The 15,906-nt window shown below is 36.1% G+C and overlaps 1 protein-coding gene across 2 annotated transcripts in view; it reads left to right on the top strand.

Moving 5' to 3' along the window:
• spopla (speckle type BTB/POZ protein like a) overlaps positions 1–15,906 on the top strand; it is a 110,802-nt gene that overhangs the window by 78,618 nt on the left and 16,278 nt on the right. For both annotated transcript variants that reach the window (XM_039757375.1, XM_039757374.1), the window contains exons 6-8: positions 869–1,020; positions 1,668–1,795; positions 5,502–5,679. In XM_039757375.1, coding sequence (XP_039613309.1) covers positions 869–1,020; positions 1,668–1,795; positions 5,502–5,679 — 458 coding nt within the window. The remainder of the gene's footprint in view (positions 1–868; positions 1,021–1,667; positions 1,796–5,501; positions 5,680–15,906) is intronic.

Below are 15,906 nucleotides of genomic sequence, written 5' to 3'. Positions count from 1 at the left end.
TATATATATATATATATATGTATATATATATGTATGTATGTATATGTGTATATATATATGTGTGTATATGTATATGTATGTATATATGTGTTATATTTTTTTTTATATTTCATAACAAAAATAAAAACGGTTTTTGGTATGAACCGGTATATCGCCCAGTACTAGTTGTCACGATATAATTCCAAACACTGAATCAAAATTCAATGTGATATTGATGAAAAGGTAAACGTGAAAAGAGGTCAAATATATGGAGATAGATGATATGACAGAAGTGCACTGCGCGAAATGCAGATCACGCTGGGTAGCAGCAGCTGATTGAGCAAAGAGGGGGAAAAGAAAAAAACTATTTCCCATTGTGTCACCGTTTAAGAAGGGGTGTTGGAGGAGTAATCGCATCTCCTTGGTGTGTGTTCAGTCCCCCTTCTTCACAACGCGAGCAGCAGAGACACAAAGTGGTTGGCCCATAGCACAGGCAGAGGGTTTGCGAGCGAAGCCCCCTAATATATGTTATGTTCAAGTGACAGCACACTGTGCTGTTCTTTGCTTTGTGTTTTTAATATCATTGTATCATTTTTTTGTGATGGGATTTTAGTACACTTGAAGTAATTTTACAGTTTTAACAATTGAGCATTTTAAAAATTTCTCCTAATTTCTTATTTTTAACAGAACATGAAAAAATGTTTTCAGTCCTAACTGCTGCATTTGTAAACATGTACTGCTGAGTGTCCACTGAGCAGGGACCAATATCATTATATGTATAGTTGAAAATTGTGTTTTGGGGTATTCATTTTAAATAAGTTCATATTGTGGCATGTTTTAAACTATAAGAGGATATATTTGTAAAATTTATTTTATTTTTGTTTTGCAGGTGCCTACGAGTAAATCCAAAGGGACTTGATGATGAAAGCAAAGATTATTTATCTTTATATTTGCTACTAGTTAGTTGTCCAAAAAGTGAAGTAAGAGCAAAGTTCAAATTTTCTTTGCTTAATGCTAAAAGAGAAGAAACAAAAGCTATGGGTAAGATCTAAAAATAAAAATACATTAGCACCACAGGGTGAACTAACACTTATTTTCTTCCTACTGTTCTTTTACTTATTGATGACCTTTGATGCTTCCTGTTAGCAACTATGAAGACAGGTCCTGACAACCTGTGAAACAAACTGCTACCTCAGTAATTACATTTCATAACATAAAATTGGCTAGTGACCCAAGAAACTAAATATTACGATTTAAATTTGATCATTGTATGTTTAACCACAGTTTTAATGCATTTCTGATATAGGCATTCAAGATGCAAGTGCAATAACTTACTATGTGCAAATCAAAAATTAATCAACTTTATAAAAGTTTTTCCTTTGTTATATATTGGAGAAGAATTTTTTTTAATTCTTATTTTAAGAAAACTTAAAGGACTCCTTTCAGCTCTGATTTGAACATATAGATATCAAAATGCTGTGAAGAAATATAGTAAAACAGTATGGTGTTTGAATAAATCAGTATATCATTTCAGTTCTAAAATGTATTTAAATTTAGTAAAATTAAAAAAATTTTATTTGGTGTTGTGAAATTGGTATGTTATTGGTTCAGTTCTGTAGGAATTTTTATTCAGCATTAATGACAGTTTCAATGCCATGGTTTTTTTTTTTTGGTTTTTTTTCTCTTAGAAAGCCAAAGAGCCTATCGATTTGTTCAGGGGAAGGACTGGGGATTCAAAAAATTTATTAGAAGAGATTTTCTACTTGATGAAGCTAATGGACTTCTACCAGATGATAAGCTTACACTGTTCTGTGAGGTAAGAATTGGGAAGAGATTAAAATATTCTGTTTTGGCAAATATTCATTACATTTTGCAAAAGCAGTGATTATAATAAATCAGTACACAATATGAAATGCTAAATATTTGGTACTTTCCGTTAACACTAACTTTTTTAGAAACTGCAGAACTGTTACTTCTAAAATGTAAATGACTTTTTAATGCAGTGTAATTTATTTGGTTGTCTATTTATTACATATTTGTGTACTTTTAGTATTACGCTATACTGTATTATTTTTACAGACTATGCACTCTAACCAGGCCTTTATATGCCCAGCAACTGTCTCTTCCTTCTGGGGAAATTCCCATGCAATTAAATTCCTTTTTTCTGGAACTTCCTGCCTCCTCTGTTTGTCCCTACATCTCCACAGATAAACTCTTAAGTGATATGTGCATGGTACACATTTCATGGAAGGTGCATGGTATACATTGCTACATACATACATATACTATATCTTCTAGGTCATATTTTTTTCAGATGATCAGCAACCATACATTGCAGCAGGATAGGAAGTATAACATTGTTATAAATAAACCAAAACTCTTGTGGTTAAGTAAAACAAATGCAGTAGTACCCTGATTATCTGCTCCCCAATTAACCAAAGTTCCATGTTATCTGAGACCAACCAGTAAATGTAATACACTACTTTTCTTATAATTAATAAAAAGCTTTGCTGTAAATTCTTTACCTAGCACATACTGTAAGTACTACACTTTTAATCTTCACTTTACTGAGAGAGTGGTCAAGGAGCTGGTGGCTGGGAATTTGGGTGTGACTTCCTCCCTCCTTCCTAACTGCACTCCTTGGCTATTTTCAGTATGTTGCCAGCATGGCTGCAGCCATTCATTTTTCTGAGTTTTCAGTTATCTGAGGTTGCAAAGAATTATGTTTCTGGACTTCTGTAGCTCCTTCAATACCATCCAACCTCTGCTCCTTAGGGACAAGCTGACAGAGATGGGAGTAGATTCATACTTGGTGGCACGGATCGTGGACTATCTCACAGACAGTCTTCAATATGTGCATCTCGGGAACTGCAGGTCTGACATTGTGGTCAGCAATACAGTAGCGCAACAGGGCACCGTACTTTTATCTGGTCCTGTTCAGCCTATATACATCGGACTTCCAATACAACTCGCATTCCTGCCATGTGCAAATGTTTGCTTACGACACTGCTATCATGGGCTGCATCAGGAGTGGGCAGGAGGAGGAGTATAGGAACCTAATCAAGGACTTTATTAAATGGTGTGACTCAAACCACCTACACCTGAACACCAGCAAAACCAAGGAGCTGGTGGTGGATTTTAGGAGGACCAGGTCCCTCATGGACCCTGTGATCATCAGAGGTGTCTGTGTGCAAAGGGTGAAGACCTATAAATACCTGGGAGTGCAGCTGGATGATAAATTGGACTGGACTGCCAATACTGATGCTTTGTGTAAGAAAGGACAGAGCCGATTATACTTCCTTAGAAAGCTGGCGTCTTTCAACAAGATAAGATGCTGCAGATATTCCATCAGACGGTTGTGGCGTGCACCCTCTTCTATGCGATGGTGTGCTGGGGAGGCAGCATAAAGAAGAGGGATGCCTCACACCTGGACAAACTAGTGAGGAAGGCAGCCTCTATTGTAGGCACGGAGCTAGACAGTTTGACATCCGTGGCAGAGCAACGGGCGCTGAGCAGGCTCCTGTCAATCATGGAGAATCCACTGCATCCACTAAACAGGATCATCTCCAGAGAGAAGAGCAGCTTCAGTGACAGACTGCTGTCACTATCCTGCTCCACTGACAGAATGAGGAGATCGTTCCTGTCCCACACTATGCGACCCTTCAATTCCCCCAGGGGGTAAACGTTAACATTATACAAAGTTATAGTCTGTTATACCTGCATTTTTTTACTCTTTAATTTAATATTGTTCTTTATGTATGCTGCTTGTGGAGTATGTGAATTTCCCCTTGGGTTTAATAAAGTGTCTACCTACCTACCCATCCACCATTAAAACAGAAACGTTTTTCATATTTTAATAGTAGATGACAAAATGTTGCCATAAACTATATAATGTGTGAAGTCTGAAGTCCAAAGATCAAATAAACACTTTCACAAAAGGTTCAAGGACAATACAACTGCTTCCGTGGCGTAGCGGTAAGATTTGCTGACTTGTAATCAAGAATCCCAGGTTTGATCAATGTGTTTACACAGATTATTGTACAAACGGAGCACACACAAAATGCATGTAATTCAAAATAACGATCTATTATTTCCACTCTAAAACTCCAGCACTTCACTCCCAGATAATCAAGGCATGAGCTGGGAGAACATTGTGCACGTTCTGCGGCGGTTGGGAATGGGATACCAGGCTGCTTGTTGCTTGTCTTTATCAGCACATTTACAGGACAAAAGATGCTGACGGAGAGGTGCGAATGGATTTAAGGTGTACCGGTTGTTTTTTCGTAGGCTCTGGTAATTCTAGTGTTAATGAGGTAGGTTAAAAAAAATCTTATAAATGAACATTGCATTAATTAATCAAAAATTACGGATTATGGAAGGTCATCTTAGTGAATAAAACAATCAATGCTGTATCACCTTATTTTGAAAAGGTGTAATAGAGTCCGATTGAGTTGTCGATCAACTACAGGGATATGGGACGGAAGGGGAGGTGTTTAAAACTTTAGAGCAGTAAATTTATTGTAATACTACAACAAGCAAAAATACAAAGCATCCCGTTAGTGTAAATAAATATAAATTATGACGTAACAGGCAACTTTTTTGTAATGTTAAATATTGTAATTAAATAGCACATGAATTACTTCAGAACTACAATAATGCATGATGTTCAGATTTTGTCTGTTGGTTTCACTGTCAAGCTCGCAGTATGGAGGTGAAAAGATCAAATTTGCATCTCAAGCACAGTCAAAATGAAAAGTTCTATCGATCAAAGTGATTACAGCTCAAGAACAAAGTATTGTGGGATGTTGTGGTGCAAAGACCCCTCCAATGACCCGCGCTATTTGCATGTTGAGAACTTATAATAAAAGAATATGCAAAGTGGAAAATGAAAAGTCAATAAACAGCAGGGGGCACCAGTATTTATTTGCATTTATGCAGCTTCTTTGCTGTTGAGGTTGAAAATGAATTTGCAAGTGCTGTTCTTTTATTTTATTTTAAATTTTTGCAGCATTGTTTTGTGTAACCTTTGTAAATGAAATTGCAAAATGCTATTTAATTTTATTTTTAATTTTTCTTGAATTTTTCCATATGGACTTTGAAAATGAAATTGTAAATAGTGTTATTTTATTTTTAATGTTTGCAGCATTCTTGTTTGTAGACTTAGAAAATGAAATTGCAAAAGAGAAATTGCATTTTGAATTAATCCTTTTAATTTTCCTTTCCTTTTTTGTAGATAATACCTCCTATACATGTATTTTGTAGGACTTCTTTTATAACAATGTCAACTGTTACTACTCTTATGCTTAAATTAAAGAAGAATCTCTGGAAGTCTGTGCTAATGTGTACAAATAGAATTAAATATATGTAGAATATTTTGTGAATTTCAAGTTTGTTTACTAATAAGGTATTTTTCCCCAAGTGTTTTTGCATAGCTACAGGAATCTGGACAGGTTAACATATACTAATCATTTTATATTGCATACTAATGAGAATATTTTTCAAACTTTTGAATATTTCTTCAGGTAAGTGTCGTCCAAGATTCTGTAAATATTTCAGGCCAATCAAATATGAACATGCTGAAGGTCCCAGAATGTCGATTATCAGATGATTTGGGAAATCTTTGGGAAAGTTCTCGATTCACTGACTGCAGCCTTTACGTTGGAGGTCAGGAGTTCAAAGCTCACAAATCCATATTAGCAGGTGAGATATCTGTTTTTTATTAGTTTAAGTTTTTTGTTTTTTATCCACTTTACCCTTCCCTTAGCAGGTTTATAAATCTATATTTTGATAGTTTTTTGGCTGCGTGGATTATTTAATTAGAGATATTCACTAAGTGTTCGAACTGTCTGGCTGTCTAGCCAGTCACATTTGTCACCTCTAACAATTGAATACTTTTTGAGAGTCTATTTTAAGTACAAGGCTATCTGACAGATATGTGGATTATTGTAATTTTATTTATATAACTGCAAGTTTTAAAACAGTTTTTAGTCTTTATTTGCTTTAATTAAGAAAAAATTAGACCATTACACTACCCCCCTCCCTTCTTTCTATAAAGTCCTGTATATTCATAATTGTAGGTAGGTTGAACTTGCTGTTTACTCTTTTTGTATTCTGCCTATTGCTTAGCCATTTGCCTAACTCATGAACGACACACATCGCAAAAAAAAAAATTGCATTTTTCCGTCTGTGTTCTAGTTTCAGGTTATTTTTGTATAGCGCTCTTCACTGAATGCAGATGCAGAGTACTATCACAAGTTCACAGGTAGACATAAATACTAACTTTACAGATTACTGTTTACATAATGAGTGCACATGAGTGCAGATTTGTTTAAACAGACAGGAAACATAGTGGTTTGAATATGATTAACATAAATGGGGCTCTGCAATATCTGTTCATTTATTATTAAACTATGGCCAGCTGACGATGGAATGTCCTTGCCTTATTCCTTTTCCTCATTTCATTATAGCATAAAGATTTCATATAACATTCAGAAAACAACAACCTGCATTTGCAATTTATTATACAAACATTTTATATATATTTTTGACACCACCATCATTTGTGTGTTATATATGTATAAAAATGCAAATACCACCTGCACTTTTTCTGACAAGCCATTAAATTGCATTTTTAGTATATTACCTATTTTAAATAAGCAATAAATAAATAACTTCCTTAAACTGAGTGTATATGTTACTTGTACAGAAAGGTGTTTGTTGGTAAGCACAGGTTAGTTCTTTTTCCCTATACACATTTCTTACATGTCAAAACTCATCCTACTATACCTTATAAATGCATACTATTCCATCCAGTGGATGAATTTATCTTTAGATGTTTAGCATATTTTCTCTGATTGTGTCATTAGTCTCAAATTAAGTCATTTTCTGCTTATATTTTAAAAAATATATGAAGTAGTGATGTAACATTGCATATGCTTCAATGTAGAAAACTACTAGATCAAATCAGTATAGAATACTTGGCAAGAAACAGTTTATCATTGACTTTTAAAAGCATTTTTTTAGGAATAATGCCATCCTGTGATACATTAAATATTGTCTGGTAAATAAGAATGTAGGCACTGTCTAAATAAATTTTGAGGCAATACCAGGAATCATATGATGCAAATAGAAGAGGTCCTTATTAAAGATACTAGATTAAGGTGACACAGACATTGGGGGGGAGGGGAGTGGGGGGAAACCAATGACCTCTGTGACATAGTAATCACTGTAGCTTGACATTAAACTGATTATATACAGTCAGGGTCACTAAGAGGCCTTGTGACCTCCACACTCTAAGTATGGACAATAGATGCTCAAGTTGCACTTCTAGCCTTCATTTTTTAGCAGTTACTCAGCATTTTAGCAAAAGACATCTGCCATTTTGTAAATGAGAAATGGGGACGCTTGATTATTCGTGTCTAAGTTTTTCTTTTGGCAGTAGGCATAGCTTTATCTTTGTAGTTTTAACTGAACTGAAAATAAATCATGAAGAACACCAGTTTCTGGAATATGAGATGAAAGGTCAACTTACTGTTGCTTCATTCTTACTTCATTCTTACAGTTAATGTGCTTTACTGTTGTGCTTTACTGAAAGGCACACAATCACTGAAAGGCACACAATCAATGCAAAAATAAGACAAAATCCACAATTCCACAGTATTTATCTTGGATGTGTAATGTGCAACACATCCTCATAGAAAGGCAGTTCAGAGGGAAGGTCAATTTCATGTTTGTGTTCTGTGGTATTCAGATACTTGGCAATAGCCACAGGCCTGGTCATTCTGTGAACAACACTTGCCCCTGCTGTACGTTGTCTCCTTTGGTTAAGCGTGTATCCAGGACCGTACAGTTTTGTAGAGTGAATGGTGTAAAGTGACACCAACTTAGCATTAATTTAATACAGACAATCAGCAGTCACATTGGCCAGCAATTGAAGAGCTTGGGCCATAACAGTAATGCGCTTGCCATATGGATAGGCCACCAAATGTGGTAATGCTAAATCTCCATATATAATGTTATTTCCTAGAGAGGATGATTCAGTTATTTCACAAACTTTTTTATTTTGGCTTTGGCATTCAGTCATTTTCACTATGTAAGTAAATAAATATCCTTATGTTGGAGCAGGTGGATAGAAATGTCAGGGACTACATAGACAAAGTAATAACAGCGTCACCCTTTAGGCAGACATACATAAAATTAGTATTATTAGAAGCTGTTATTTGTGAGGAGAGTTAAGAATATAGGGATTGGTTCCTAAGGTAAATGGTATATCTCTATAAAGTGGGCTTAGTAGTGTCGGAGTAGAACCACGTTCTAGTCAATTGTAATGGAATTTCAGAGACAGGTGAGGTTTCCACATAGGAGCAGTTGGGTCTATGCGGCCTAGTAGAGCATTTTGTGGTGGGACATAGCGTTGAATAACTGGAATATTTCTTTCTTATAATTCGAGGAACACAGGTGTTCAGAACAGCGGGTTTATCCAGAGGAAACCATCAACAATCAGGGTGGGAGAAGTGTCAATTTTAGAAGAATGATCATTTCTAGGCTGAAGTTAACATTGTGCCAGAGGCAGGCTGACAAAAGTATAGTATAATTCATAGCCGTCTGATGGATCCAAAGGAAACTCACTGTAGGCTGGAAAATCATTTGACTACTATAACAAGAGCTAACAGTTTTTGTAGTAACTAATAACTCTGGACCAACCCACTGACAAAGCATGATTGGTGTTGATGCCCTGCAGCCCATGTTCACCATACATGACAGCTAGGACTAACAGTGTGCCCAGTATTCGGCAGACAACCTACCAGTTTGCCAGAGGATCTGCCTACTCTGTGAAACTGAAGATTGAGCCACTAGAGCCATATCGTCAAGTCTTTTAAATTGATGCCTCCTGCAATATTCAAGCATAATAATAAAGAAAATAATGAAGAATTAAGCAATGTCCTGTTCTGTGTTTTCAAAGCCACAGAGAACTCTGATAAAACTAATCAAATATTGTTCTGTTCACTTAGCTGCAGTAAATGTTATTCCTGCTTTTATAGTTTCAGGACATACTCAGGAGCTCTTGACCTTTTCCTGGCAGCAACATCTCCATTAGCAGGGGTGGGGTTTCAGTTGAGTCCTGACTTGCACTGGGTGTAATGGTTGCAGGAGTCTAGGCCTTGAAGACGCAGCAATGTAGTTTGAGCAAGATGTGGTAGGAAACTTTCCAGTGAGAGAAGAACACTATCTTCCTCTTAAACACTTTGACATACAGTAGACCCAGTCATTTGATCTGAATTGATGAACTGGTGATTTCAGAGGAGCAGGCAAGAAGGCCTCTTTCAACTGAGGGTATAAACCTTTGAGAACAGATGTCAATTCCTGACGGTATTTCCACATTTTGTCATCCATTGAAGTTAAATCCTGGCACTTTAAAATTTTGGCGGCGTGCATGGATGCATCACTGAACAACCAGTTAGAACATCATGAGTTGATAAACTAGTGATTTTCTTAGGGTTACCTTACATTAAGTCTAAATGGCAAGGTTCAGGTAGTATAGTATATAATAAATAGTATAAATATAGTGTAATTAAGTATATGTTACAAGCTTTTAGTATAAGCATGTGATGATAAAATGTTCGAGGATACATTAAAAATGCACAGATTTTCCTCCTATTTGAATCTTTGTCTTATTTGATAATTGGTTAACTGGGCATGGGCATTTTATACTGCTATAGTCACAGCTGAAGAAAATATTGAGGATTTAGGCTTTCATTCTGATCTTAAGTTAAATACATTAATAAATCCATAAGCAGTTCCTGTTCAAATGACCAACCAGTAAAATTTAAAATTAATTTTTTTTTTCTCATGGGATGCTTTTTCTTTACAAGAAATGTTTAGATTACCACAGGCATTATCTCCGTTAAAAGCATAATAAGGCTTTTTTGGCAGCTGCAGTTACTTCACAACTCGCTGGATTGCATAAAATAGATGCTTAGGACAGAAATATGCTGTGTTTTCCCATTAACTGTTTTTCTCTCCATTTTTCTCACCCCATACCTAGAACATGTATTTGGTGTTTATCTTCTATAATATGGATAGGCCACCAAATGTGGTAATGCTGAATCTCCATATATAATGTGGATTATATTCACAAACATATATTTTTGGCTTTGGCATTCAGACATTTTCGCTATGTAAGTAAATAAAAATCCTTATGGTGGAGCAGGTGGATATAAATGTCAGGGACTACATAGGCAAAGTAATAACAGTGCCACCCTTTAGGCAGCCATACATAAAATTAGTATTATTAGGAGCTGTTATTCGTGAGGGGAGTTAAGAATATAGGGATTGGTTCCTAAGGTGAACGGTATATCTGTATAAAGTAGGATTACCAGTGTTGGTGTAGAATTATGTTCTAGTCAATTTTAATGAAATTTCAGAGACAGGTGAGGTTTCTACATAGGAGCAGTTGGGTCTATGTGGCCTGGTAGAGCAGAAGTGTTTCAATTTTAATTTTGCAGATGGATGATCATATGATTTGAAATTGAATTGACATGCTTATTTTAAGTTTATTTAAAATAGATTCATGTTATTTTTTTTATAACATCAGTATTATATCAATATATGCATCAATTTTCCATACTGTATTACTCTGTTCATGGTCACAAGGGATGGAGCCTATGACTGTATACACACAACATCCTAATTTTAAATGTTATAGTTATGTCAATTCCCTTGAAAGCAAAAAAAAAAGTATTTTTTAGCATGTCTGGTCACCTCTTACCAGTACAACCCAGGATCCATCATAGTAAAATGTAACCACATGATCCAAGGGGCTGCTTGTACGCATCACAACAAATGTTTTTGATAAGCATTGTATTTTATTGTACCCTGACTGCACAAGATAGGTGTCCTTTGCTGTTATGTGGAATAGCTTTTTGTCTTGTCTTGTTCAACACAACCAAGTAATGGTAATCAGAATCTTCCACCTCCCACCAGAAAGCTCTTTTCTCATTTACCATTTAACAACTTTGAAGTATGATGAAAAGGTGCAGTTGTGTATTCCTCTGCAGAAAATATTTTTTCAATGTTTTGGGGCTGTCTTAGCAGAGAAGACTTCTACCAGGTTCAGGTTCCAGTATACTCCTGAACATTGTTCAGGATTTAAAAGGATAGACAGTATTAAGAGCTTCTTAGCTGTCTTCTTTATTTAACAGGTGATCATAATTTGGTACTGTACTATTTACTGTGAGCCAGTAATATGTACAGTTACTTTTGGCCTACAGTTGTTTTCAGTTTTTTCTGTGGTACGAATGAATGTACAGAATCAAGCAATAAAGCTGTACATAAGGCTGTTTTGGTTCATTAAACGGTAGTGCACAGTCCCTCCTTTTATGTTACCAAGCTACAAAAAATCTACAGATGTTTGAAATTACAAAGCACTGTAATGGTGGCAGTTTTACAGATAGTAGTACAGGTCTAGATGGCATCAGAACAATGAGTATGTAAAATTAGTATTAGAGTTGTCAACCTAAAATGTAAAATTGGAAAGCTTGATTTACAGGTATGATTTTAAACTTGCCTTGCCTGTGTGCAAGAATGAAAATAGATGGACATTACTTTAGTATAGTAGTAGATCTCTGGGTACTTGACCTTTTGGACTTTCCATTAAATTTAAATCACTTGCCATAAACTGTACCTTTTTATGGCTGGTTTTATTGTTTTAAAAATAAAGTTTTGCAGTTGTTTTCTACAGTCTGATGCTGATGTGACTTTTACTACCCCAACACATGTAGTGTGATTATATAAAAATACTGTTCAGGTATGTTCATAAAATGTAAATTTTATTTTGCCTACTCAGTTGTTGCTCATAATTTAGAAAAATATTCCTGAAAAGGAAATAACAGTTAAATCTAATTGTATTCACAGTGCATAGAGATTAGTTTGTTGTTCCAGGGGATATTGCTACATTTCTTGTCAATCTGTGGTATAGTTCCTTTCATGTCTGTCTGTCTTATTATCTATGTTTAAACCAATCTATGATATAATGCCTTTCATGTCTTTCTTTCTTTGTACCTGTGGCACATACCTTCTTTTCTCTTTTAAAATTGGATAGTGAAAGGGTATTTCCTATTTTTAAATGTTTAAAATAGTGTCTCCAGCCTATCAGAAAATCTTCAACCAGATTCTCCAAATATGGGAATGTTTATGGACATTAGCTTTCAGTTAGAGTACAAATGAAAACCGGGTCTTCACAGCTTTCCTGTAGACAGAATGCTCACCTCCCAGGCAAGCCAGAACAGTGGACTTATCTCAGTTAGTCAGTCCTGTGAATCAGTAAGACAGTAGTGGCACACAGTATTCTGATAGAAACGTACACTTGCTGAAGCCAGGCATGTAATATATACATCTGGAAACAAGTGTGGATGACCTTTTGCTTAAAACTGGGTGGGAATTAGATGGGTCACTGAGTGTCTCATTTCTAAACCAGTCCAGCGCCTTATGAAGGCAGTGCTCAGAAGTAGGGGCAGTGATTTTGAACTGTGAAGATTAGACGTGCTGTTATTAACCTGGTCTAACAAAGCGTGAATTTCTGTTTACAGTGAGCCATCTGCAGTTAGTCTCCAGAAAAAAAAGACCTATTAAGCATACAAATATGTGTTGCATGTTTTTAAAAATACATTTATTTATATAGCACATTTTCATACAAACAATGTAGCTCAAAGTGCTTTACAATACAACAAAAAGAAAGTTATATGAAGTGAAAACTAATTTGATTAGGTAATAATATTAAAGAATATCAAAAAAGAAGGAAAAAAATCTGCAGGGGTTCTAAGGCCAAAGATACTGACCAGCCCCCACTGGGCATTCTAACTAACATACATTTTCTTAAATCAGTCCTCTTCATTTTCAGGCTTCATGTAATATGTTTGATGATGTTAGTCTTATAGAGAGCTTGGAGACCAGCCTTCAATCCATCAATGTGTAGGGAGCTGCATTTTGCCTTAATCAAGTGGTGGTGGAGATGGTAGTGGTACAGATCATGATCACAGGAGAGACAACCGAGAATAGTAGAGATTAGTGCAGATTGTGAATCCCTGAAGAATATGGTAGTTCTGTGCCCATATAGTCTATCAGGAATACAACTAAAATGTAAGTACGAGAAAGACAAATTAAAATAATGGGCTTTTAGCAGTTTTTTTGAAATGTGTCATAGTGCTAGCCTGGTGAATTGTTACTGGTAAAGTATTCCAGATTTTGGTTGAATAACAGTGAAAGGCTGGAATTATAAGCAGACCTACTTTAAGATGAAAGGATTTGACTTGGATTGAAGGGGAAACAGGCATTCCAAAGTATAGGATGGAGGGAGATTATTTAAAGCTTTGTAAACCAGTAGTAGTATTTTAAAATAAATTATGAGTGACATGGGTGACTAATGCAATGATGCTAAAACTGGTGAGATGTGTTCAAACTTTTTTCTAGTTAAGACTGGCTGCAGCATTCTGCAATAATTGCAACCAACTGAGGTCTGTCTTAGGTAGTCCTGTTAGGAGTTACAATAATCTAACAGACTAAAAGCAAAAGTGTTAAGTTATTTTTCAGCATCTTGTAGAGTTATGAGAGGTCCAACATTTGCTATATATTACTCAATGAAAAAATGCAGACATAGTAATCAGGTTAATATGCAATTTAAAGTTTAGTTCAGTTACCCCTAAATTCTTCACTTCCATTTTGACTTTTAAACCTAAGGGATCAAGTTTATTTCTAATAACCTTGCTATTTCCATGTTTGCCAGTCACTAAGATTTCTGTTTTCTCCTTATTTAATTTGAGAAAGTTACTACTCATCCAATCGGAAATACTGCTAAGACATTGGATTAGAGTGCCAAGAGCATCAGGGTCATCAGGTGGCATAGATAATTACAGTTGTGTGTTATCTGCATAGCTACAGTGGTGTGAAAAACTATTTGCCCCCTTCCTGATTTCTTATTCTTTTGCATGTTTGTCACCAAAATGTTTCTGATCATCAAACACATTTAACCATTAGTCAAATATAACACAAGTAAACACAAAATGCAGTTTTTTAATGATGGTTTTATTATTTAGGGAGAAAAAAAAATCCAAACCTACATGGCCCAGTGTGAAATAGTAATTGCCCCCTGAACCTAATAACTGGTTGGGCCACCCTTAGCAGCAATAACTGCAATCAAGCGTTTGCGATAACTTGCAATGAGTCTTTTACAGCACTCTGGAGAAATTTTGGCCCACTCATCTTTGCAGAATTGTTGTAATTCAGCTTTATTTGAGGGTTTTCTAGCATGAACCGCCTTTTTAAGTCATGCCATAGCATCTCAATTGGATTCAGGTCAGGAGTTTGAATAGGCCACTCCAAAGTCTTCATTTTGTTTTTCTTCAGCCATTCAGAGGTGGATTTGCTGGTGTGTTTTGGGTCATTGTCCTGTTGCAGCACCCAAGATCGCTTCAGCTTGAGTTGACGAACAGATGGCCGGACATTCTCCTTCAGGATTTTTTGGTAGACAGTAGAATTCATGGTTCCATCTATCACAGCAAGCCTTCCAGGTCCTGAAGCAGCAAAACAACCCCAGACCATCACACTACCACCACCATATTTTACTGTTGGTATGATGTTCTTTTTCTGAAATGCTGTGTTCCTTTTACGCCAGATGTAATGGGACATTTGCCTTCCAAAAGTTTAACTTTTGTCTCATCAGTCCACAAGGTATTTTCCCAAAAGTCTTGGCAATCATTGAGATGTTTCTTAGCAAAATTGAGACGAGCCCTAATGTTCTTTTGCTTAACAGTGGTTTCGTCTTGGAAATCTGCCATGCAGGCCGTTTTGCCCAGTCTCTTTCTTATTGTGGAGTCGTGAACACTGACCTTAATTGAGGCAAGTGAGGCCTGCAGTTCTTTAGACGTTGTCCTGGGGTCTTTGTGACCTCTCGGATGAGTCGTCTCTGCGCTCTTGGGGTAATTTTGGTCGGCCGGCCACTCCTGGGAAGGTTCACCACTGTTCCATGTTTTTGCCATTTGTGGATAATGGCTCTCACTGTGGTTCGCTGGAGTCCCAAAGCTTTAGAAATGGCTTTATAACCTTTACCAGACTGATAGATCTCAATTACTTCTGTTCTCATTTGTTCCTGAATTTCTTTGGATCTTGGCATGATGTCTAGCTTTTGAGGTGCTTTTGGTCTACTTCTCTGTGTCAGGCAGCTCCTATTTAAGTGATTTCTTGATTGAAACAGGTGTGGCAGTAATCAGGCCTGGGGGTGGCTACGAAAATTGAACTCAGGTGTGATACACCACAGGTTATTTTTTAACAAGGGGGCAATTACTTTTTCACACAGGGCCAGGTAGGTTTGGATTTTTTTATCTCCCTAAATAATAAAAACCATCATTTAAAAACTACATTTTGTGTTTACTTGTGTTATATTTGACTAATGGTTAAATGTGTTTGATGATCAGAAACATTTTGTGTGAGAAACATGCAAAAGAATAAGAAATCAGGAAGGGGGCAAATAGTTTTTCACACCACTGTACGGTAACCTTGTATTTTGAGATAATCTGACCTAATAGAAGCATGCCCATTTAAAAAGCAGCAGACCCAGAAGACATCCTTGTTGTACACAATATAAAATATCATGGGTCTCTGAAGTACAACCCCCACAACTAACAAAGACTTTTCTGCCTGTTAAGTAAGACTGAAACCGATTTAAGATGGCTGGCATAGAGGCCCAACTATTATCTATGGCAATTTGCAAGAATACTGTGGTCTATGGTGTCAAATTCTGTATTCAAGTCTAAGAGAACAAAAAAAGATATATGGCCTCTTTCCGCATTAACTCACAAATTATTTACTACTTTAACCAGTGCAGTTTCTGTATTATGACGTGTTCTAAAACCTGACTGAAACTTGTCATGAATA

Source organism: Polypterus senegalus, chromosome 6, assembly GCF_016835505.1.
Source record: "Polypterus senegalus isolate Bchr_013 chromosome 6, ASM1683550v1, whole genome shotgun sequence".
Lineage (NCBI taxonomy): Eukaryota > Metazoa > Chordata > Cladistia > Polypteriformes > Polypteridae > Polypterus > Polypterus senegalus.
This window is presented reverse-complemented; position numbering and strand designations above follow the sequence as displayed.